At 30.0% G+C, this 23,869-nt stretch overlaps 1 protein-coding gene across 9 annotated transcripts in view; it reads right to left on the bottom strand.

Moving 5' to 3' along the window:
* The window catches only part of LOC143234208 (partitioning defective 3 homolog), a 97,463-nt gene that overhangs the window by 3,778 nt on the left and 69,816 nt on the right, over window positions 1–23,869 (bottom strand). For 7 of the 9 annotated variants that reach the window (XM_076471384.1, XM_076471385.1, XM_076471388.1 and 4 more), the window contains 10 exons: window positions 22,664–22,803; window positions 20,959–21,102; window positions 19,355–19,555; window positions 15,978–16,771; window positions 15,110–15,345; window positions 8,461–8,769; window positions 7,011–7,185; window positions 6,471–6,587; window positions 5,195–5,438; window positions 681–745 (listed from right to left, as the gene is read on the bottom strand). In XM_076471384.1, coding sequence (XP_076327499.1) covers window positions 681–745; window positions 5,195–5,438; window positions 6,471–6,587; window positions 7,011–7,185; window positions 8,461–8,769; window positions 15,110–15,345; window positions 15,978–16,771; window positions 19,355–19,555; window positions 20,959–21,102; window positions 22,664–22,803 — 2,425 coding nt within the window. Of the gene's footprint in view, window positions 1–680; window positions 746–5,194; window positions 5,439–6,470; window positions 6,588–6,793; window positions 6,865–7,010; window positions 7,186–8,460; window positions 8,770–15,109; window positions 15,346–15,977; window positions 16,772–19,354; window positions 19,556–20,958; window positions 21,103–22,663; window positions 22,804–23,869 lie in introns of those variants that run through there. The other 2 variants (XM_076471386.1, XM_076471389.1) reach the window with 2 other exon arrangements.

The following is a 23,869-nucleotide window of genomic DNA, read 5'->3' as shown; positions in this document are numbered from 1 at the left end:
TTGTGACAATCAGATATCAATCACTGGTATGGTTAGTAGCCTATATATTAGCCTGTATTAGTTATAGGTATAACAAATATAAATATTACCTGTAACCAAAACACATCACAAAACCACTCCACAAACTAAGATATAAATGTTTTTAACAACAATAACATCATTAGAAACCACTATCAACACATGCGTCTGAAATACCATTGAAACAAAGCACTGCTTCAACATAGCTATAATTCACTTTAAACTTAAACTACTTGTGAATAAACAGAAGTATTATTTTCAACAAAGACATGAAACTAGAACCAAGCCAACAACAGACTGTTAAAAATACCATTTACTTTATTTACATTAAATTACACCACTCTGAATAACAAGCATGAAAGTATGTTTGCATAAATATAAGCATTTATTTGAAATGAGAAAAAAATTAATTTCCTTTGATGAAAGTTCTAGTTGTGAAAACATTGAAAAATATCAGAAATAAAAGTTCTTATTGGACATTTGTATAAAATCATATAAAATGAATGATTTACAGTTTCAAATAAAATGCATTTTATTGTGTAAACTAAAAAAAAGTGTTTTAACTATTATCCATTTAATATAAAAAAACAACTTCAAACCAAGTTTTAATACATCAACTTGCTTGCATATTTTTAAAGACATATTTACACTGGATACTGTACCTTCCCATTTCCTTGAAGATGCCAAGACTCTTGAACCTACCATGCTGGACTTCAGTTTCTTGTCTCTGTAAAAAAAAATAGTAGTAAAGCATACACCTTAATATTTTGATATATCTAAAGTATTTATTACTTAAATGCTAATTACATGTTTATGTATGTTCAATTTCAAACAATTAGCACCCATACAAAGAGTGAATCATTGACCTATGTTAAAGTTTCTATATTTTAAAATTATTTTATCTGGTACCAATTCTTTTCAGCAATATTTTGTTTTCATTTTCGCTAGTAGCAAATCATTTTAATACATTTTTTCAGTGTTTAATGCAAGCTACAATCATTAGAATGCATCTCAGTTCTAGAATTTTACTTGCCACTAAGAACTCAAAAGAATCACACTGATACTAATAGTTAAATACATGTTTTTTTCATTTTACAATTTAATTCTCAGAGAAGGTTACTAAAGTATTTCAATATTATGCTGATTTTCATGATAGGGTACTCAACAGCTACTTGCACTAGTTTAGAAATGATAGACCAGAAGGACAAAAGCTAGCCAACACTTGGTTCTTCTCTTTTTCACTAATGAACATAAGACTGACTGTCACATTATACTGCCTTCATGGCTAAAATAGTATGCATGTGCAGTGAAGGTACTCAAAAGTGGAACTTACAGACTACAAGTTAAGTGCTCTAACCATCAGGCCATTAATAAGCTCTTCAGTTTACTGCAGTAAAATTTGTAAAAATGTGAAGTAAAAAAAAATCATGAAATTCTGTGGAAGAACATGACTTTCTGTGGTATTCATTTTTTTGGCTGTGGTGATTATTTTAGTTTCCTTAACTTTCAACAGTTAAGTTCAATGACTGAAAACCTGAACTTCTCCAACAGATTTACAAAGTTACAATTCATCACCAGTTTTAAATATGTGGAGTGGACTAAAACCTCAAAATAGTTTATTTTTTTAGATCATCTATTAAACACTTGTAATTAAAATGTAGTTCTTGAATAGTGTATACATTGAAATAGATTGATCTAAAAGTGACATATTTACCACTAAGGATAAAACAGTTTGTTGCATTTTTTTTAATTATATTCCAAATGTTACTGAATTTTGATAGAAGTTGCACAATGCACAAATATCAGGGCAAGACCTCACAATCAGTCTGTATGGACTACATATGGTTCAACATTTACATTCTGTTGTCACAAAAAACTTGCTCCAGACTTCATGACTGTGGATGTGTTATAAGTAAAACAGTCAAGTTCCACCACTCCCTCAAATGATAACAATAGCCCAAGTGTTGGTAGTGGGTGCTGTTTAGTTTCTGTAGCTCAAAATTAGGGACATTATCTGCAGAGAGCTCTTATGTATTTTTGCACAAAAATTCTAAAGTAAACAAAGTTTTTTCAGAATGGTCAAAACACATATTCCTTGGTGCTCAACAAGCAATACCAGTCAATGGAAAGAATTTTTGTACAAACTTTTTACACTACTGGGAAAACTGTATGTCAGCACTCAGTTCACTGAGTATGACCTGACACCACAAGTGAGTACTTACACTTTACCACAGGTGTACCTTCAATTATTGTATATAAATTACTTTCAGTTACTTAAAAATGTCAACACTTACACATTACACACACACACACATATATATGTGTGTGTGTATATGTTTAATTGTACATTGGATCTTTCAGTGAATATAACCATACTGATTGAGGATATTCATAGCCATTGTGTGTCTAAACTATTACAGATCAGTGACTAATTCCCTCCTAAGACTGCACTGTTCTTCCACAAACTCAGTGTAACATCTAATCATTATTGTGTGCAGAAGGTTTGACATACTTACTTCACTTTAATAATAACAAAAATCTTTCCTTGCTAAAAAATAATTTAAAAACAGCTTGTAAATTGGAAGAACAAATAAACTGGCAAGTACTACCCATCCATCTCGAAAGACGTGTGAAATTGATCAAGACTAATCTTAAACAAACAATATATGAACCTATAACTACTTGCATGCGACTTTATTTATTACACAGTTCACCAAAAGTTTTGTAACTTCAGAATTATGATTATTTCTTTGTTTTGTTGCTAAGCACAAAACTACACAATAGGTTATCTACGCTCAACCAATCACACATTGAAACCAGATATTTAGTATTATAAGCTCTGAAATTATTAATTTTTCACCATTTGGTTTTATTCCATCAGCAATCTGTAATGATCTGTAGTATGCTTATATTACATATCTTACTCTCCTATATATTAAAGCAACTATATTTTGTAAACCAAAACTGGCACATTTGTATAAGACTGTTTATTGTAGTCACCATAATTCCAGAAACAGGCAGCAGTGAAAAGGCCTGCTGTATTAGTGACAATTACATTTCTATAAAGATATCTGTTTTAGGATTTTATCATTCTACAAAGAGCATGAAAATTTTCTATGACATACTCAAAGTTGTGGCTATGGTTACTGCACCAGTGTCAACATACGTTGCTATAATTAATCTAATAATGATAAAAAAACAACATAACAAATACAAGAATTAAAACTGAAAAGTATTTCAGGATAAGGTTTTTTTTGTTTTGTTAAATCAGTGATGCTCTTAAAGATACGTTCTTTCACAGGCAACATTCTTCACCCCAAAGTTTTAGTTATTCTTAAATTACCAATTGTTTCCTAAGCCTATAATATAACTTCAAAAAGTGACTGAGATTAATGAAAACCTCAAAATTTGGAATTTAAACCATAAACTTAAATTATTTGCCAGGTTTTGTTGTGTAAAAAATAACTCAAAGTATTATACTGCATATATAACATTTCAGAAATTTTTTTCCCATTCTTGTAGTGCAGTTTAACCAAACACATCTTGGTATTCACAGAAATTCTGTTCAGTGGTGACTTGTGGGAGACAAAAGAAAAACCTGAAACTGCTCCTGATTTTGAATTTACTATGGACAAATTAAGAGAAATGTTGGAAAAAAATGTTGACAGTTAAAGTAATTTATCAAAAAATTTACAGTCAGGTTTGTTTATTTTACCATGTATCAACAATGAACATGAAAAACATACTTTTTGTTTAGGTCAAGTCTAAGAGTCACATTGTTTTAATAAACATGTGGGAATAATTACTATAAATACAATATTTCATAAGTAATGTGCAAATTAATAATTTCAGGTAGTTACAAAAATGCTAATTAATAGCTTGATCCTGATTATTCTTGCACGTCTTCAATAATAGTTCAAGTAGAACCCACGTATTTGTAACACCAATGCAAATTATATGAGATATAGGAATTAAAGAAGATATACAGTGATATAAAATAAGCTCATATCCCTTTATTTTTCTTAACAGAATGTTGAAAAGTGAATAAGGTGGCATAATTAAAACTTCCATTAGTGCTACAATGAATATTTAAATGGTAGAATTAGGACATAAAATAACACACCTGAATTGATAACTTGCATTAAAATATTCATCAGTTGACTTTTCACAATATCCACAAAACTATTCACAAGGTTATCCTTTTATTGTCACTTTGCTTACCATTCACTCTTTCAAATTAAGGCAATCCTTGTATCCTATGTATTCACCATAGATGGTTTATTTTGGATATCTGGTAATAAATAGTTCTACAACACTGATAGATGTAACAGTATTTAAGAATACTTTAAAATCTTAAATAACAAAAATGTGGGTGACACAATACAGATAACCCATCGTGCAGCTTTATGCTTAACAAATAAACAATGTGAATTTGTCCCATCAGGATATGCTAAAGAAATGACAAAACCAGTACTTTTGTCTTTATCATCAGTTTGTTATTCATTACTTATAGCATAAGTATTCCAATTTTTGAATCAACAGCAGATGGTAATGACAAATGTTTAGCGACAGATTGAGAAAATTATTGTTCCTTTTTTGTTTTAAAGTAGGAGTTGATGATAACTATTACTACCAAATTTGTACCTTTTTGAAAATAACCATATAATCCTGTAAAACATAAAACTAAGAAAGCTAAAAAAAAATATCCAACTGTTTTTATACACTGAAACATCAAATTTATTAGGTTGTTTTACAGTCCATGCTTCAAGAATGTCAGCACCATAGACTCTAAGTAATTTGAGTTACTATCTTTGCTTTTCTATTATTGGCTGATAATAACCTGCTCAAATTAAAAATAAATTAGCCACTGATGTTTTGACAACTAAACTGAATAAGAAACATTCTATTCGAAATAAGTTTATTAACAAACTTGTTCTCAATAGGCAAATCAGTAAACCGCATTTTGTTTCTTTAGTTTTTTTATTTTTCACAATGACAGACACATTCCACCTGAACAAAATTTCAATGACAATAGCAGATAATTATCTGAATGTCATTGGAATAGGCAATCTGAATATTGAAATAATAAAAGAAGGTACTGTTTTCAATACTATTTTCATCAAATTTGCTTACTTAGTTGATAAACAGAATTCAGTGCAAACAGTAAAAAACTTACAGGCTGATGATGAATGGCATCCATTATCTCTTTCTCGTAAACCTCTTCTTCTTTATCTTTGGGATAATGGCCCTGCCGCTCTTCGTGTTGTCTCTGGATTTGAGCTCTGAGTTGGAGCATCCGTTCTTGCCTAGTCTGAAGTGGAATTTGATTGACTGGTGCCAAGGATTCATTAATATATGTCTGTTGTTTTTGCTGTTCTTGTTTCTGTTTTTCTACTAGCTTTCTATACTGTTCTTGTATCCTATGCAAAACCTTCGAAATGTTAATTCTGAACGACTATAAAGCTGCATACTAAATATACAAATTACACAGTCAGTGTCAAACAGCAACCCAACTGCTGTAGCATTCAGAAAGAAATTTATTTTGTATTTTACATTAGACAAGTAAAACATCCTATATCACATGTGGACTGTCTTAACTCATTGTAGAGTACACACGTGATTCATGCACCCAACAATTCTATAACTCATGAACAATTAATGTATTGCATAGCACTAGGTATACTGGTTTATTTATTTGGTGATAAAATGATTTTAGGATGTTGATTTAATCACCCTTTTTCCTATTTAATAATTTTTCTATTCAGGAATATTCTACTACATTGGTATGCTGGTTTTTAGCCTAGCTAGCTACTATTTGCCAGTCACTTAAATATCCTACTTCAGTTTATAAAAGGGTTATTCACAATAGTTCAAGATGTCTAACCTGTTCAGTCACTATGGATTTTCAGTACAATATTAAAAAATAGCAAAATGTAGTAGGAGTTGAGACACTGGGTGTTAGAACTTAACTCTATACTTTTAACTAATTTTTCCATGACAGCTGACTAGTTTAACATCAGTGTTTAGATACTGTCTGGTACATGAGATATCCCCAATGCATTTGGGTACTATTACCTGTTATTATATGAAACTGACAATTGGGATCAACAATGGTAATGCTTATTCTATACAAATTGTTCATTACTTTTCTTATAGTGTTGACTGAATTGTCTGTTAACATTTAATGTAACTAGTAGCATTACAGCTATTTATATATATTAATGACAAATAATTCCCATAATTTCTCTAACCCACCATGATATGAATATTTTTATATGTAATCTACACCTAAGTAAGTGTATCATGAACTTAATTTATTCCTGTACTACACCTAACAAATATGTCAACTTCACACAACTGTGCTAAACCTAACAAATATATCAACTTTATACAACTGTACTACATCTAACATTAGCTTAAACCTGTGTCCCTCACCAACTTCTTATATTCACCTTTCTTCTTCCTCCTGAGCAGCTTGTCTTGCTTGCAACTGTTCTTCCACTTCTTCAGTTTCTTTTCTAGATAATTTATTTCCTTGTTCCTGTTGTGATTTTTGGTTTTTCCCAAACCTTTTGAGTAGAAAAGTATCCAAAATTAAAAATTAAATACCTATAATAATAATAACTCTAAACTGAATTTTTTAAAACCAATAATCAGAGAAACAGCTATATGTTCATTATTAATTTTAGAAATAAAGGTATTAAATTAAAATATGAATTGGGAAAAAAACTGTAAAAAATGTATAATTTATAGGATTAGGTAATAAATTACTTACCAAAATACAAAATTGGTACATAACCTTTCATGTTCCCAAAGAGACATGGTTGAAAAATTACCATGAACAATCTGTTATGTGAAGAGTGGATAATTACCATTTCATCACAGATCAAAAAAGCAAAAGTACCAATTCATATCACTCCACAACCTCAATAATTTTCAAAAGTACAAACATTCATAAGTTCTCTATCATTAAGAATGACACTGACACTTACTTAAAAACGGAGCCTAGCCCTTTCAGCAGTCCTTTTTTCTTTGCTGTTTTTCCTGAGTTTTGTTGCCCATTCACAGCATGAGTGCTGACAGTGGTCTGTTGGATATTTCTAGTAGTTGGTACTTGTGTGTGAATGCCCTGCCCAATAGAGCTGTTACTCTCTCTGTCTTCATCCACTAAATCATCATTAGTACTTAAGACTGGATGATAAACTAACCAATCGTTCTTGTTTATATTCATATATAGGTGAATATACAAAACAATGTTTCTACAAAACCTTTCACTTTAATTAAAGCACTAAAAGTTATTAAATCAAAATTATTAATACCACAATTATTCAACAAAGTTTGAATTACTTCTGACTTTTCAATTAAAAACAAGTTTTGATTTTGTTTTGTGTTGCTGTTTTTTCACAGGGAGGGCACAGATGTTGCAACGTTCAAAATGAAAAGTAATTAATGACAATGGATTACTTGAATATTTATAGGTTTCACCTGTTTTTTCTTTGTTGCAAGACTGTTCAATTCTTTTTTTTTTGGTGCATTGCTCATTATTGTAAGACTAAGTACAAAGGATAAAAGATATTTTCTAGTAATAAACATTTATATTACTTTTTGTTTTAACATTATTTATTTGCTAACATTTATTCACCACTTTTATAAACACTACAAATAGACACACTATTACTAACGTTATAGAGTTATTATAATTTAAACATTGGGCCTAATGCATAAATGTAGCATAAGGCTTAGTTGAAATACTATTTTACAAATTTTATTTTGTTTCTGGCTACAACACAATGTCATAAAACTTCTTCTTTAAACCATTTTATATATATAGAATACCTCTTTTCAGCACTAAATTATTCAATATATATTGAATTTGGGAGAATGTTAAAATTACAGTAAACCATTGTTGAATGATTAAGGAAAATTACAGAATTTAACTAAAATGAATTTGTCTGCACCTCCAAAATGCACTTACCCTTCACTTATTTCATCATTCACAAAGTCTTAATCACCACAAAAATAAGAATAACAGAGCAAACCTTTCAAACAAATTAACATAAATGTCATGGTTGGCCTAAAAACAATCAGATGATAGTTTTGCTTCTAAACAATGATTTATATTTTTGAAAATTACCAAAAATATAGCATGAATGCATTCTTGACAGATATACAAAGGGAATAAGCCTTTTACAGTTACTGATTTAAGAACAACATAAAACAAATTTATTAAATATCTTTCCAAACTATTGGAAAATAAAACTATTTCATTATATTCCTATTACAGCTTAACAAAGTACACATCTATCCTACAGTTTTACTACATTTTAACACATATAATGCTTTATTAAACAAGATGATGTGCTAGTGTAGAAAGTTGGACTGATGGTATAAAGATTATTTATCTGAATATTTGTGCAAATAAAAGTACTACTCAATTCTTACAAGTTTCCATGGTTTCAATGACAGGTCCTTCATAGGAGTGGTCAACTGCAGTTCTAAAACTCTCATTGCAGCCACATCCTCGAGTAGTTTTGCCTGTGGGACAACCAGAGACCATAACTTCACTATATTCTTCTTTCTGAAGTTCCTGAACGAGGGTTTGAAGATTTTCCAAACTGCTAGACTTTCTCATACCAAGAGAAGAACCACCTTGCACCTGTGGTTCCATGTTGTTGAAATTATCTCCACCAGAGGACACTAAATAACAATGAGAATCCAGTGACTGAAAGCTCCCTATAGGTGTTCTGTGATCTTAAAAGGTAAAAGAAGAGAGGGTTATGAGGAAAGACAGTCATGGTGTTGGTTAGTAAAAGGACAAGTGTGACTCCGATAGCTAAAAAGAAAAAGAAGGTTTTTAGCAAATGTCATTAGCATATGGTGTTAAATACAGGAGTAAAGGTAAAACATAAACTGGAGTCTTTTCACACAGTCACATATAACAGAACAAACATATCATTATTTTTAAATACTTAAAATGGACCTATAAAATCAGAGTTGTGCCATTCTTTATTAAATATTTTAAAGTATTCTTCGGGTCGGACAACAACAAAAATTATATTTTGGTTAATTTTGGGGATCTTCACGTTATATAAATTGAATACCTAATGAAATAAACTGAAACTGTTAGGACCACAGACTTAATCCTACATACATATAGCCATGTTGAATGTTGTCCTATCCCTAATTGCAAGAGAATAATCTGAACACACCTTTCATAAGATGACTTATAAAATGAATCTTTTCTTAGTATGGCAAGACAAGATACATTTTTGAAAAAAATAGTATTTTGGAAAATAATAACTAAATAATAAAACAATTTTTACTCTATTAATATGTGAAAGAGAATTAAAACAAAGCATAAATTTTGTATGGACACTAACATGTTGATAACATCCAACATCTTTAATTTTTGTCTTTCATTACAGTTTTTAGCCTAATGTTTTCTATATAGACATGATAGAAGGCATGTACTGTTAACTGATTCTTACAGAATACTTTCAAAGAATTATAAACTTATTATTAAAATTAAAGTTTAATAAATATTTTAAATATTTATCTGGATTTCATTTCTACAAAATATAACCACAAGATAAATGAATCCTAGGTTTCAGCAGAGGAAAACAATAAAAGGTCACTAAAATAGATGTAATTAAAAAATAATTGAATATTAAATCTAAACAAATATCTTTAAATGAATGATAAGTTAATTTTTCAAGGAATTATTATTATATTTTCTGTATTATATCACCTTATAACAGATCAATTCTTATTTTCTGGACATTCTACATGTCAAATTTTAATAGGAAATAACCATGATCATAACCATAGATAATCCTGGTAGGGATTAACATGTAACATGATCTTTCCTGCAAGAGTCTCATAATCTACAATAGGCACTAAGAAGTGTCAGTGTGAATCAAGTATACAGGAAATGGGCTTGGCATAGCCATACTTGACTCACAATCTGAGGATCATGGGTTCGAATCCCCATCACACCAAACATGCTCACCCTTTCAGCCATGTGGGCATTATAATGTGACAGTCAATCCCACTATTCATTGGTAAAAGAGTAGCTCAAGAGTTGGTGCTGAGTGGTGATGACTAGTTGCCTTTCCTCTAGTCTTAAAATGCAAAACTAGGGATGGCTAGCGCAGATAGTCCTCGTGTAGCTTTCCACAAAATTAAAAACAAACCAAACCAATAAAGGAAATGTAGAGCACAAAGCAGTGAAATCTATGCAAACACACAAAAGACAATGAGAAGCTAAAGACAGAATGATGAAATAGAATGTTGTATCACCTTTCAAAGTTGGCCAAATTTTGAGAAGAACAAAACTCATAATACAAAAGTAATATTCTGAAAACAATCTCTATAATAATAGCAAATCCAAAAGACCCTGACCCAAGGTACAAAGAAATATAAAATAAGAGTTTACACAAAACTCTAAATTAAGACAAAAACAAAGTGATTTAGAGAAAGGTAATGCTAGAGCTTTTGAAAGCAAATGCAAATGTTGAAATTAGTGCTAGGAGACCATGTTTGTACCTTAGATTGATTATGGAAAGCAAGCAGGAAGTAGTCATACATTCTAAACAAGAAAGATCAATGATGTTTTTTGCAATGGAACTATGCTAAAGAGCTATTGTCAAGAGGCACAAAATAGAATGAATGGATCTACCAACACGAACTGTAATGATTTGGTGAAATAATTTTGATCATATTCAAACTTATTTACCTTATTTGCTTAATAAACAACTTTAAGATGTTGTTTCCAACTGCCTGAACAGCACTTTTTGCATACATGGGCTAAATGCTCAGGTCAAAAATGCTTAAAGTTCAAATATAGTTTGACTTAATTTTGGACAACTAGCCAAAAGGAAAGGAGCCAATCAGTATCACTCAATGCCACAAGTGATTATTTTAACAAATCACTCTTTGAATGCACTCACAATTAAGAATTCAGGCTCTTTAGCAGCAATTTGATGTGAATGTTAGACCACTCAATGTGCAATCTAACATAATAACCAATAGGCCACAACAGGTTCTGTAATGGTGAGATTAGGAGAATATTACAAGCTCTGTAACATTAATTGTATTTAACAAATGTGTATACAAAATTAAATGTTTCACGAGTAAGAAACTTTTTACATGTTTAGAGAAAAGTGAAGCAGATATTACAATTCATACAATTTTTACCATTTAAAAATAATTTAAGTTGAACAAATGTTATTTAGTGACTTCTTCTATGTGACAACTAGAGGTAGATGAAGCTTTTTAACCTCCTAGGAGGCTTTTTGAGGTTTAGAATACTCAATAACACATTGTGTATTTACTTTTAAAGTGTTACTGTTTTGTAAAAATTTGGAAAGCCCTATACAAAGGAGCTTTATCTTTGTAATGTAGGCATTTTAAAACAGGAAGGCACTTAAAACAAGCCTTAACATATAACACCAAAGCCAACAACTTTGAATAGTTCCAGTACTTTGGCAAAAAAGTAAGGGAATATTCTTACAAGTTACCATTTTTTCATCAACTTTGTAAAAAACTACTTAACTGTTAAAAAATCATACACAGCTTTTTCCACGTAATTCTTTTAAACAAATACATTTAACTACTTTTTGTTTTGCTGTTTAATTTAAGTGCTGTTAAAAAGTAAAAGCTCTATTTTTTTAATGTAAATCATGTCTTGTGAAAAGTTCTAAAAGAGTAAGTTCTTTAGCATAGATATCTATCTAGTATTATTTGTAATTGTGTTGTACAATTTGAATAATGACATTAATGATGTAACATCTGTTTCATGTCAGCTTCAATCATATAAAAACTTTTCTGGAGTTATAATACTTCTCTAATTAATTAAAGAATGTTTAGGTAATTCAAGAAAAATGTAGTTTAAAATATACAAACCTGCATTTCAATATCTTAGAATAATCCAAAAGTAAAGACGGTCTAATAACTCAGATTAGCTTGTCATCATTTAAAGTGAGAAATGAGCAGAGGCCGTGTTAAGGCTTATATTTCAAGACTGATTTAAAGAGATCATACAATATAAAATAAAGAGAGACATGGTTAGAACTAAATATTTATATCAAAATGAAGTAATTTTGTGACTATTTTGTGATAAAAGCTTTCTTTACTTCCAGGAAGAAGTAAAAATTTAGAACACATGGATGGCTGGTATTTGTGTCACAATTACAATGAAATAAATAATAAAGATTTTGTTTTCTGTACGCAATTAAAACAGATGTAATGAAGCCATTAGTGGTCTCTTAAAAAAATGTTTTGATGTTACTATGTCAAAATGTAATGTTTGTTTTTTTTCTAAAGGAGGCCCTTAATGGCTCCAAAAAATTTGACTCAATCATGTAGAGAAAAATGTTGTATTTTAACCATTTATTTGATTAAAACTGTAATAAGTCAATCTTTAGAATTGCAGAATTTTTGTGCAACTTAGATGTTACAGCATAATTATTTATAAATATTTATCATCATTTAAGAATATTTAATGTAAAATGTATAATTATATTACAGAAATTTTTTTTCATTTTGAAATTTACCTACATAACCAACAAACAGTTTGGTACTGGCAAAAAACTACAAAATGTAATTGACAAATGATTGCTTGTTTATTTTTAATGATTCCTGTATTTAAATCTATCTGATATATAATTGTGACAATTTCATAAAAATGTTACACAAGACAAGATGCAAAGTAAAAGTTACAGCCTAATGAGCATGTTGAAAATTTTTTAAAATTCAAATTATAGAACAGGTAGCTTAGCTTATGTAGCATTTTAAGTATTATTTATGTAAAAAAGGTGTCTGTTAAGCACATAATTTGAAATAAATACAAATTATAGATCACAATAATTTTTACTTTAAAACCTAAAACCTTTCATATCAGGGGATAAAAATCTCATAACTGCTTAGTTCTTACAATTTTTTAAAGTAAATTCAAATCCAAATGATTTTGTCAAAAGATTAAGATCTCAACTTATCAGTCAAATTATCTTTATCTATGAGTAAAAAAACAATTATCTATTTTGCCAATGATGCATTATTTTAAAGATAACCATAAAATGTAAATTTGCATGCCCTGTTTTACAAAGTGAAAAATTTAAACCTATTATCCCTCCTCAGAGATTTGGATTCAGAACACTTATTGAAGTGAAATACAAGCACATGTATTTTTATTTTTTGTATGTTATTTTGTTGTTGTTGTAAGTACAGTTTTGTGAAAAGCTACTCAAAGGCTATTTGATTTAGCTGTCCCTAATTTAGAAGTGATAGACTAGAGATAAGGCAGCTAGTTAACACTACTTACTGCTAATTCTTGGGTTATATGTAACACAAATGGAATTTACTGCCTCATTATAATGTCCCTATGGCAGAAAAGGCAAGCACGTTTGATAATGGCATTCAAACCTGCAATCAAAAGATCACAGATCAAGATACCTAACCACCAGGCCATGCCAAGCCCCATTATGTCAGTAAAACTCACACAACTTAATTCTCTACATTTCAACTTGCAGTGTATGATATTTTAATTTTCACAAAGATCACACTAATACAATACTAATTTGTTAGGGTTAATTACAAACTAACTCTAGTAAACCAAAATAAATGAATAAAACGTACAATTCTGAAGTCACTTACACTGTTAAAAAATGTAATCAGTGGGGGGCAAAATATAAGGAAAAGCTTAATGGTTTTGTTCAATAGTTAGAGAAATAAACAAAAAAAATCACAAGCCTTTTTCAAAAAGGCCGAATACTACATACAACTAAATTCAGACTCCGTAAATGGCATTTCTTGCATTTTTGGAAACTTTCAAGTATCATTTGAAATTCTAAATTCCTTGTGACTGGGAGTTTGTCATAACAACCACAATTAAAAAACATAAATGTAGGGAGTTGCACGTACTGTTTACCTATTCATTTGATTTTGTCAGTTAGCAAATTATTGAAGTCTTATGTGAAAATTCATTTTTAAAAGCATTTGAGATTCTGTAGAAAATGCTCAGCATGGTTTTTTAAAAATGCTTTTTCATTTGGTTAACCAGCTTATTTAAATTTTTAATAGGGTTCATTCTTTTAGAAAGTTTTAGTTGGTAGAATAGTGACTGAGATAAAAAGAGTTCTGCATGTTGGTCATTTTCTCATTCTTAGGTTCAAGGAGTCTTAACTGCTTCTCTAGTTTAGTATATGTTACCTTGAGAATTACTTCTTATATACAAAGGCACAAGTAACAAATTTTAAAAGAAGATGCAGATAACCTCCCAAGTGTTGAACTAATTAAAAATATTTAATTAGTGATTTTCAAAGATAAAAAACGAGGCTTAACTTTGAGAAGAAAAGTCAGATTACATATCTGAAACAGCAGTCACAATATGTTAATAAAAAGTTAGTTCCTATCAAGGCAGAATTTAATCACTAATTAAATTTTGTGTTTAAAATTAGTTTTTAGAATTCTCACAAAATTATTTGTTATGTTTTGAATTTCGAGCAAAGCTACATGAGAGTTATCTGCGCTAGCCCTCCCTTATCTAGCAGTTCTGTACAAATGAATGTCCAAGTTCTACCATCTTCATAAAAAAATATAATCTAATAAAACCTGAAAATGTAATTGGTAGTCATTAGTGTATCCAGATAGAATGCTGTATCACTACTACAATTAAATATTTTAATTACAATTAGGAAAACCAGGAGTACAAAAACAAGTATGGATTCACGATAGCCTTAACATTATTAATCAGAGCCTACAGAAAATCAGATTTTTCTCAACATGTAGGATCATTCCTTTTTCATTCCTCTTTTAAAAAATAAAAAAGTAGCTTCTGAAAGTTGAAACCTTGTTCTGTACTTTATTTTAATTTAAGTTTTAATACCCATTCCAGCCATCTTGTGAATATTTAATTTCCTTTTTTTTTGTATTTATCAAACTAAGAGAAAGGCATACATAAAAAATATAAGTTGATGAAATTATCCAAGAATATACAGGTAAGAAACAATGCCAAAAATATAGCTTAAAAGTAGCACACAATGAAATTTATATCAAATAATTTCATAAAAGGAATACATTTTTTTAGACTTACCATTCTTTTGTTCTTTACTAATGAATACTCCTTGAGGCTGATGGTTTTCTTGGTTTTGTACCTTTTGTTGCTCCTCAGGTTCCACCTGTTTCTGTTGCTCTTCACGAGCTTGCTTGTTACGCTGAAACGTGTCAGTGTTACGAGCATCCAGCTGGGCATGTCGTTTTTCTGACATACTTTGGCGGCCAAGTCCATCTCGGGATAGGGTGAACTGACTTTCATCATCCAATGAAAGCCTACATAATCAGGATTAAAAAAAAAAGAATTATACAAAAATAAAATGGTTTCTCAATTAATAAAAGTAGGAGAGCAGAAGTATACTTTGTATCATTAAAAAAAAGAAAAATATTCATAACTACCCAAAATTTCCCATAAATCAACTTTAAAATTCATTTACTTCAATAACTTTGATAGTGGGATGCCTATCATACCTGATCAAATGTTATAGTGTAACTAAACTTCTGATATAAAACCAAATTAATTTCTACCTAATAAAAAGGGCTAATAGCAACAATTGAAGACTCAATTATAAATAAAAGTTTTTTTTTAATATCAAGCTCATCACAAAAATACAACTTGTATTAATATCAAAATACAACTTCATATAATAGCTCAAATCATTACAAAAGACTGATTAACGAGATAAAAGTCTGATTAACGAGATGAAAGTTTAATAGCTTAGATGTTCACTCGAACAATGTCATGAGAGATATTCAGGACATACAAGTTGCATGTAAAAATTAGACAAATCAAAATTAATAAGCTATAAATAAATGCAAAATAAACTGTATGTATTGTAAGTGTGTGCATAAGAAAAAACAATCTTTATACAAGTCAAGGATTCACTGAAGTACATTGTTCTACTTACTGGCTTGTTACAAGTGTAGTTTGCTCTTCACTGTCTACAGTTTTACTTCCTTCTGTGTGACTTGTGTTTTCTGCAGAAGCTGAGTGTAGGTTGTTTAACGTGGAAGATCTGTAGAAAGATTTGGGCTGAACTGGATTTTCATATAATCCTTCAATAATTACAGATTCAGACGTTGGTAGATTAACTGTTGGAGAGAAAGTTGGATCATTTTTAAGACTATCCTGTCTAGTAATCTCCCCATGTAATGTAAGAAATTGATTATTATCCCAATTCCCATGGCTCTCCTGAAAGTACAAGTTACTGCCAAGTGCACTGGTTTTAGTATCTTGGCCTGTTAATTTGTCAATAACAGGGTTTCTACCCAATAGTTTGGTTTCTTGCATGTCCATGTTTACATTTTCTGAATCAAAACTTCCAACAGCTCTTGATCTGGGAACCAATATCACTGTGTTTTCTAAACTTTCACTGGTAGAATTATCTGGCATAGAGGGTTCATTTTCCAGCAGACTTGTGGAGTTCTCCTGCATGTCTCCAGTAGAACAATCACCACTGCTATAAAAGGTTGAACTGTTCTGACTAAACGATGAGAGGAATGAAACACTATTTTCCAAATCCTGAAAAGGGAACGATGTTCGTCGAGCAATGGTAAGAGTAATGGCTTCAGGAGTACTACAAAAGCCTTCCTTTTTAATGACAGCACAACGAAGCATTTCCATGGCTTCTGTGTTTTTCATTCTTAACAAAGAAATGCCATTAATTTTAATGAGTTGATCATTGACGTGAAGTCGGCCATCCTGAACAAAGCAGAGATAAATAGAAAGTCAGTTAAAACACAAATGAATTTAACACTTTTAGGATTTTATCTATTTACAAATAAAAATCTAATCAGAATGAAGAAAGACTAATTATTTAATTATTCATGAATTTTTTTTATTATTATGTAAAATTTGAGAAATCAAAATTCTAAATAAACAAGTAGTTTTTCTAATGATAAAAATTTCTAGTTGTTTTATTTTCTGAGCTAATGTTTTGATCGTTGTATAGAGGTTACTTTATTAATAGTTTCCTGTATGCTGTCATTAGAATTATACAAGAAGTTTCATATTATATCTGATGCTATTAATCTTCTTCGTATGTATAGTACAAAATAATCTATTTTATTACAGCTTCTTGCTGATATCCACCACTCAACTTAGTATTATGGCTTTTTGCAAAGGTTTTAGTAGTGCTACTACTATCTATTACTCAACTTGATGCCATATCTTTCCTGTTACAGTATCAGTAGTGCTACTACTTTCTGTTACTGATAGTGCTACTATGTAATCAAAAACACTAGGTGTGAAAAAAGATGCAACCAAAAAAGACATGAGCATGTGACTTAAAGGAATGAAATTACCTACCATAATTCCCAAAGTTGAACAAAAAACATGGTCTGGCTAACCAGCGAATGAATATTTGCTGTTATATTATTACGAATGCTGCAAGTGTATCTACTGGTTTGGTCACCAATTTTGATTTCATACCCTTCAGTTGCATGCTCAATCCTTTTTCGGCTGTACTTTTTTTTTCCCACTTAAGGTGTTTTTGATGAGATGTCATGACTTTTTGTCAATACACGCTAACAAACAGCAGCAAGAAGATGGCATTTGAAAGTAACTGACATTTCCTATAGAATCGCAACCCTATTATTCGGAAAAGACCTTTACTTTATAAAACCAATCAGAATCTTTAAAATATATGGTGGTAGTTTTTACTCTCTGAAACAGTGTTAATAACTTCCTTCATAAAAATGACATAGAATGTACATTAACTGTTTCTTATCATTGTTCACATGCACTTGGTAGAGATGTATTAAGCATCATTATTTACATTAATTGATAAGCTAATATCACATTATGTTAAATAATTTAATTAGGAGAACTTCATAAAATTTAACAAATTTGTGCTTAAAAGTTGGCAATGAATAACAACTGTTCAGCCATATGGTTCTTCTGAAAACTTGAGCTAGAAACTAATATATACATACACATTTATATGTTTGTGTTTTCCTTATAGCAATGCTACATCAGGATATCTGCTGAGTCCACTTTGTGGAATCAAATGCTTGATCTTATCATTGTAAATCCAAAGACTTACTACTGTACCCACAGAGAACAAGAAAGTGATAATGTAGTTTACTTGACCAAGCTAATATTTATGTATCTGCATGTCCTTTCATCTTATTCTTTAATGCTCTAAAGAAGCCATATTTAACTTGATTGATAAAGAAAACCAAAATTAGTGCACTATTATTATTATTATTAGCTGAAGCAATATTTCAGACCAATAACTCACAGGACCTTTTGTGTAGACATGTGAAAACATTTTTTGTTGAATGTGAGCAGTTTATGTTGAACAACTCTGTGTATACGACTTATAGTTGATGCCTAACTGTAGGTTGTAAAGATCTATATATGTACCAAGTTTAAGAAATCTATAAAAGTTAAATGTTTTTCTAGCAAATATAGTTTCCACACTTTCCATACAAAGAAAAAAAAAAGGAAAAAATTCAATCAAAATTGAAGATTTTATATTGTGTGTATTTCTTAATGGATACTTTTGAAATTTAGCATATGAAATAAGTTTCAGTAGAGCATATCCACTGACAATTTGTCATAGTTTGGACTACCACAGTCTGAGCTACAGAAGGTGGAAAAATCAGTAAACTATCACTCACGTTAATAACACACAGTGCATCCTGCAGGCTGTTTCGGTCACATACAAACTACCATGGATCTGGATTACTCATATCATGGTTTTTCCTTCTAAGGGTTCAGTAGAGCTACTATTATATATTACTCTACTTGATATCATGGCTCTTTTGTGTGCCAAAATTTCTGCAGTGTCAATGTTTTTATTCCTTTGAGATAATACATGGCCTTCTTGCAAAGGATTTAGTAATCCAGTAGTAGCTAAAAACCTTACTGTTAACTGTGTAATCTTTTTAAATCTAAAATTTCTCAACTAATACTAGTTTCTCATTTGTAAAAAATTTTTTAAGTTTCATTAATGAATTAAAATTCTTCATCTATATTCAAGCTCCAACTGATATTCAGTATGGACAGAAGGTGCCACTAAAATAACTTCAGCATCAAGTTAAGTGTTTCAGTTGTGTGTGACTGTTATTATTATTGTTTACTAGTTTTTGAACCTAATATTTGATGTGATACATTTATCTATACCTTTTTAATTAAGTGTGTAGCAAACCTTGGATATTTGAATTAATAGCATCTGAAATAATGCAATGAAAGATTTTAATTTATGGGTAATTATATCACAAAGATAAGAACATCTCTAACATGTATTATGATAATGTCAGTTTTATAAAGTTCACTCACCTTAGACGCAGCACCACCATGAATAATAGATTTAACAAAGATACCCAAATCTACTGAACCACCCTGAGTTGTACCAGTTTTGCCTTTCACACTGACACCTAAACCTACTAATTCTGTGTCATTTAATGGAATGTCAAAGGTCATTATTTCTTTGTGTTTCCAAGAATAGATGCCTAATTCATCTTCATCCTTATCTGGTAGCTGAAAAACAAAAACAAGATGTACAATGAAATGTATAGTCATATGTGATATGTAATCCAAAATTGGATTTATTGAGAACTGAAGATAACTTCATGGTTCTGATATAAAACTAACCATAATCATAAAACTGTACATCAAATAAAAAAAATACTTCATCATTACAAACTTTAATTTCATGACATTTCTTGTAGTTATTATTTCAAAGTAGATAAAGCTAGTACAAAACATTGCTGATAAACAGATGACCCAGTAACTAACAGTTTTTAGTTATGCTGAATTCATTCTTTCATTTGTCTAAACTTTTTGTGATGATTTAAATGATGTAACAAGTAATATAATCTCAAACAATACAATGATATGGGTAGATACAGCTTAGAGATCTCACTGAAGTTAAATTTATTAAACAAAGATTATGATAATTTGTGTACAACTTAAGCTCTAATTGAAATCAGTTTTCAAACAAGAGATGCAATCTACAAAAACATAAGAAAATTAAAGAAATCTAACAAAATATATAGATCACATTTTAACCCAGAACCTAATCAAATAAATGTTAATATCACCTTCTAAATAGGCAGTTTAATCACAAGTGCAGAGTGTTTACTATCTTACTTCCAGCACCTAGGGGTGGTTGGGTGAAAGTAGCTTCAGTAGTGCTTTAGAAGGTGATTTATCATACAAATACAAAATGGTTGTAATTTTGGCACTGTCTCTTATTCTGTTTTAGTACACAATACTATATATTAATATCATAGTGCCATCTCATACACAGATTTTTACATCAAAAATTCAGAAAATTTGTTATTTTACACCAAGCTACATACTACAGTGTTTTTTTATTACATGAATGCAGAATATTTACAATGTGAATATCACCTTTTATAGTATTATTACATGACTAGTAAACACATTATTTGATCATAATGTTATTTTGTGGTTTTTCCATCATGCAAATATAGTGTGGTTGCAGTTGTAGTGTTAATAGCTAGATAATAATCCAAGATACAAATAGAGTTCAGTGTTTTATGTTTGTTATTAAGCACAAAGCTACACAAAGGACTATCTGTGCTCTGCCCACTACAGGTATCAAAACTCACTTTCTTGCAGTAGCAGTCTGCAGACATAGCACTGTGCCACTGGTGAGCATACAAATAGAGATGCTGGCATGCAAAGGACGTTCTTACCTACAAAACTTGTGCATGAAAGTATGAAAAATAAAATAAATGCAGGAAGTTTCTAATGAACCAATAATAATAGAAATACAGTTTTATAATATATATTATTGTTTCTATTCCTCAGTAAGATATAAAGGAAATCTAGCCAAACATAAAACCCTAAACCTTAATGAACAGTTACAAAGCAGGAAACAGCTAAAAATGTTAGTAATTTGAATATTAACCAACCGTTTCTTGGGGTAGGTCAGAACTAGAGGTAGGGTTGATTTCTTGTCGAGAAACCACCAAATTCGCAGTTCCTCCTAGTGGAATATTTCTCAAAATTTCAACAGCTTCTGTCTGTGATAAACCAGTCATTTCTTCTTCATTTACCTGCAATTTGTTTATATATATATATATATATATATATATTGTATTTAATATCTGTAGATATTTACATTTCACAAGTATAAAATATATTTAGTTTCCAACTTGTATTTCTTTAAGGATGCTATTAAAAGCCACTGAATTTATGTTATTGGGTTTTATTTTATACTTGAAAAGACTTGTCATACATTTGACCTATGACCATTGAGCTATATAATTTCAAACTATTTAAGATATTTGAAGACACAACTTCCACATTTGTCTTAAATAACCAAGGTTAGGTTCTTACTTTTTTTTTAAGTTCTCATTTTAAACAATCATCTCAAATATTAACTTAGTAAAAAGTAAACAATCCAAACTTGGTACAAGACACAAGGTGAAAAAGAATCAATATTTTAAGTCATAAAGTAATGGAGAATAAAAAAAAAATCTGTTATAATTTTTGGCTTTGAATAACATAACAATTAATTGCAAGCCTTGACACTAACAACACATCATTTTCTCTATATTGTGCAAGTTTATGAATTAATTTCCTTATAATATTGTGAACTATAATTCAACTCCATTCATCTCCTAAAAAAAAAAAAAACTTACAGTCTTTGAAATGTTATCTATGTAGAGCTTTACATCATAAGTTAGGAGAGCTTCTCAGAAAGTTAAAACAAGAGACTTGTAATTCAAACATTTTCAGAATCTGGGCCCTCTTTCTTCAAGAGTAAAATGTCTATTTGTGAAGAACTCTATCTCTTCACATCAATATAAATTTGTGGAGACCATTGATAGAATAATACATAAAAAAAACACATCAAAATCAACAAAATAAATATCAAAAAATAGTTATAAAATAACTACTCATGTTATATTTAATACGTGAAAATGAAGATTATACAAAACTAACCAACATGCTGGAAAAGTACTTCCAAAAAGGTTTCGATTCTTTCTGTATTCATGAATAAGTCTTCACACAACTAAGAAATTTCTATAAAACTTATTTATATCAGAAAAAAACACTTTTTTCTCAACTGGACCTCCCATTTTATTTCAAGATTAATCCATTTTCACCACACTGAAGAAATATTAATTCATTTATTCTTACCTTCCACAGTGTGGTTCATAATTTTCCACAAAGCAAAATATTTCACAGCACAAAGAGAAATATAAGTTTACTGGTTTAGCACCTGAAGATCCCCATACCTTCACAGTCAATGGACTACAGCTTTTTAAATTTCATTATTTGTTTTCCATAGACATGTGGTAAAATTACTTCAGTCTCTTTATCAAGTAATGAGCCACAGCATCTCAGATAACTTAATTTGAATCACATACATAAACAGATGTGATTAATATTTACAGTAGTTATATCATCTATATAATGAAAATCACACACATAATCTAAATAACCAATGCAACTTTCAGGGGATTTTTTTATTTTGAAGTAAAGCCCACATTATAACGTAAAATCTTTTCATGGAATTTGTTTCTTCAGAGACTGAAGCATTGCAGTAGACCTCTAAATTCCCCAGAAAGAAACTTAAAACAACCTATAAATGTATACCGTGTTTCTTACTTTTAAAAGCCTATCTCCTGGTTTCAGTCTACCATTTTGAATTGCAGCACCTCTAGGTAGAATGTTTTTAACATAAATAGGACAATTCCCACCAGCAGGATTATCTCTTGTTGTTATGCTGAAACCAAAGCCATCTTGTCCTAGAACAAGTTTTTACATGGATTATACAGCTTAGCTAGTACACTTCTGATACTCTTAAATAATTGAAACAAAAATACACATACTGCTTAACATAAATGTATAAATCATCACAAAATGTGACTATTAAAACTTATAATTCAATAATGTTTTATAGCAAATTATTATTATTTTATAAATTGTTTCTTGTGTGAAGCTTTTAAAAAATTATGTTGTTTCAGGGTATAAATATTTGATAATTGAATACTATGTTACAGTTTATCCATGATGTTATAAACATGTAACATGTAAATAAAACTCAACTACTTTCAAAAGGAGGACTTTTCTTCTTCAGAGGCAAATTGGGAGTGTTCATGTAATCAATGTAGCCAATGGCAAAAGTATGTAAAAAGGTGTTAGGGATATTTTAAAATTGGGAGTGTTCATGTAATCAATGTAGCCAATGGCAAAAGTATGTAAAAAGGTGTTAGGGATATTTTAATTTAGAAATGGCTAACTATACGTATATTTAAAACTATACTTAGGTGTTTAAGTAAAATAAAGGTGACACCTAGAGACTGACTGAAAAAGATATGTTACGCTAATCAATTTATTAAAACAAGTATGGAAAATTATCTTAAAGAAATAGCAAGTTTAGAAAATTCATCTTTCATATTATATCAAAAAATAAGCAAAGATTTTTTTTTTCTTTTCCTGACAGAGATGATACCAATGAATGGAGAACACTGATTCCAAGTTACAGATTAATTCCAAAAGGTTGAACAGTGTTTAGATTATCAATCCAGTAAACTTTTTTTATTTCCCTATCTGCTTTAGTTCTGAATCCTGTCTCAATACTAGTGAGAGTAATATTATAACTGAAATTACCAGGCTGGTTATTAAAGTTTTGAGCAACAGGGAGATCATTTTTTTTGGTAGTACTTATGGCCAACCCATGATATTCCCTGTACCCTCTTACATAAAGGATACAATCCACTTTCTTAACATCAAATAAGATATTAATACTGAAAGACAGTTACCACCTAACAGTCTTCTTTACACAATAAATGTTTCTTTCCTTTATACCAA

The sequence above is a fragment of the Tachypleus tridentatus genome, chromosome 12, assembly GCF_004210375.1.
Source record: "Tachypleus tridentatus isolate NWPU-2018 chromosome 12, ASM421037v1, whole genome shotgun sequence".
NCBI lineage: Eukaryota > Metazoa > Arthropoda > Merostomata > Xiphosura > Limulidae > Tachypleus > Tachypleus tridentatus.
Note: the sequence above shows the minus strand (reverse complement) of the source record. Positions and strands in the feature narration are given on the sequence as shown.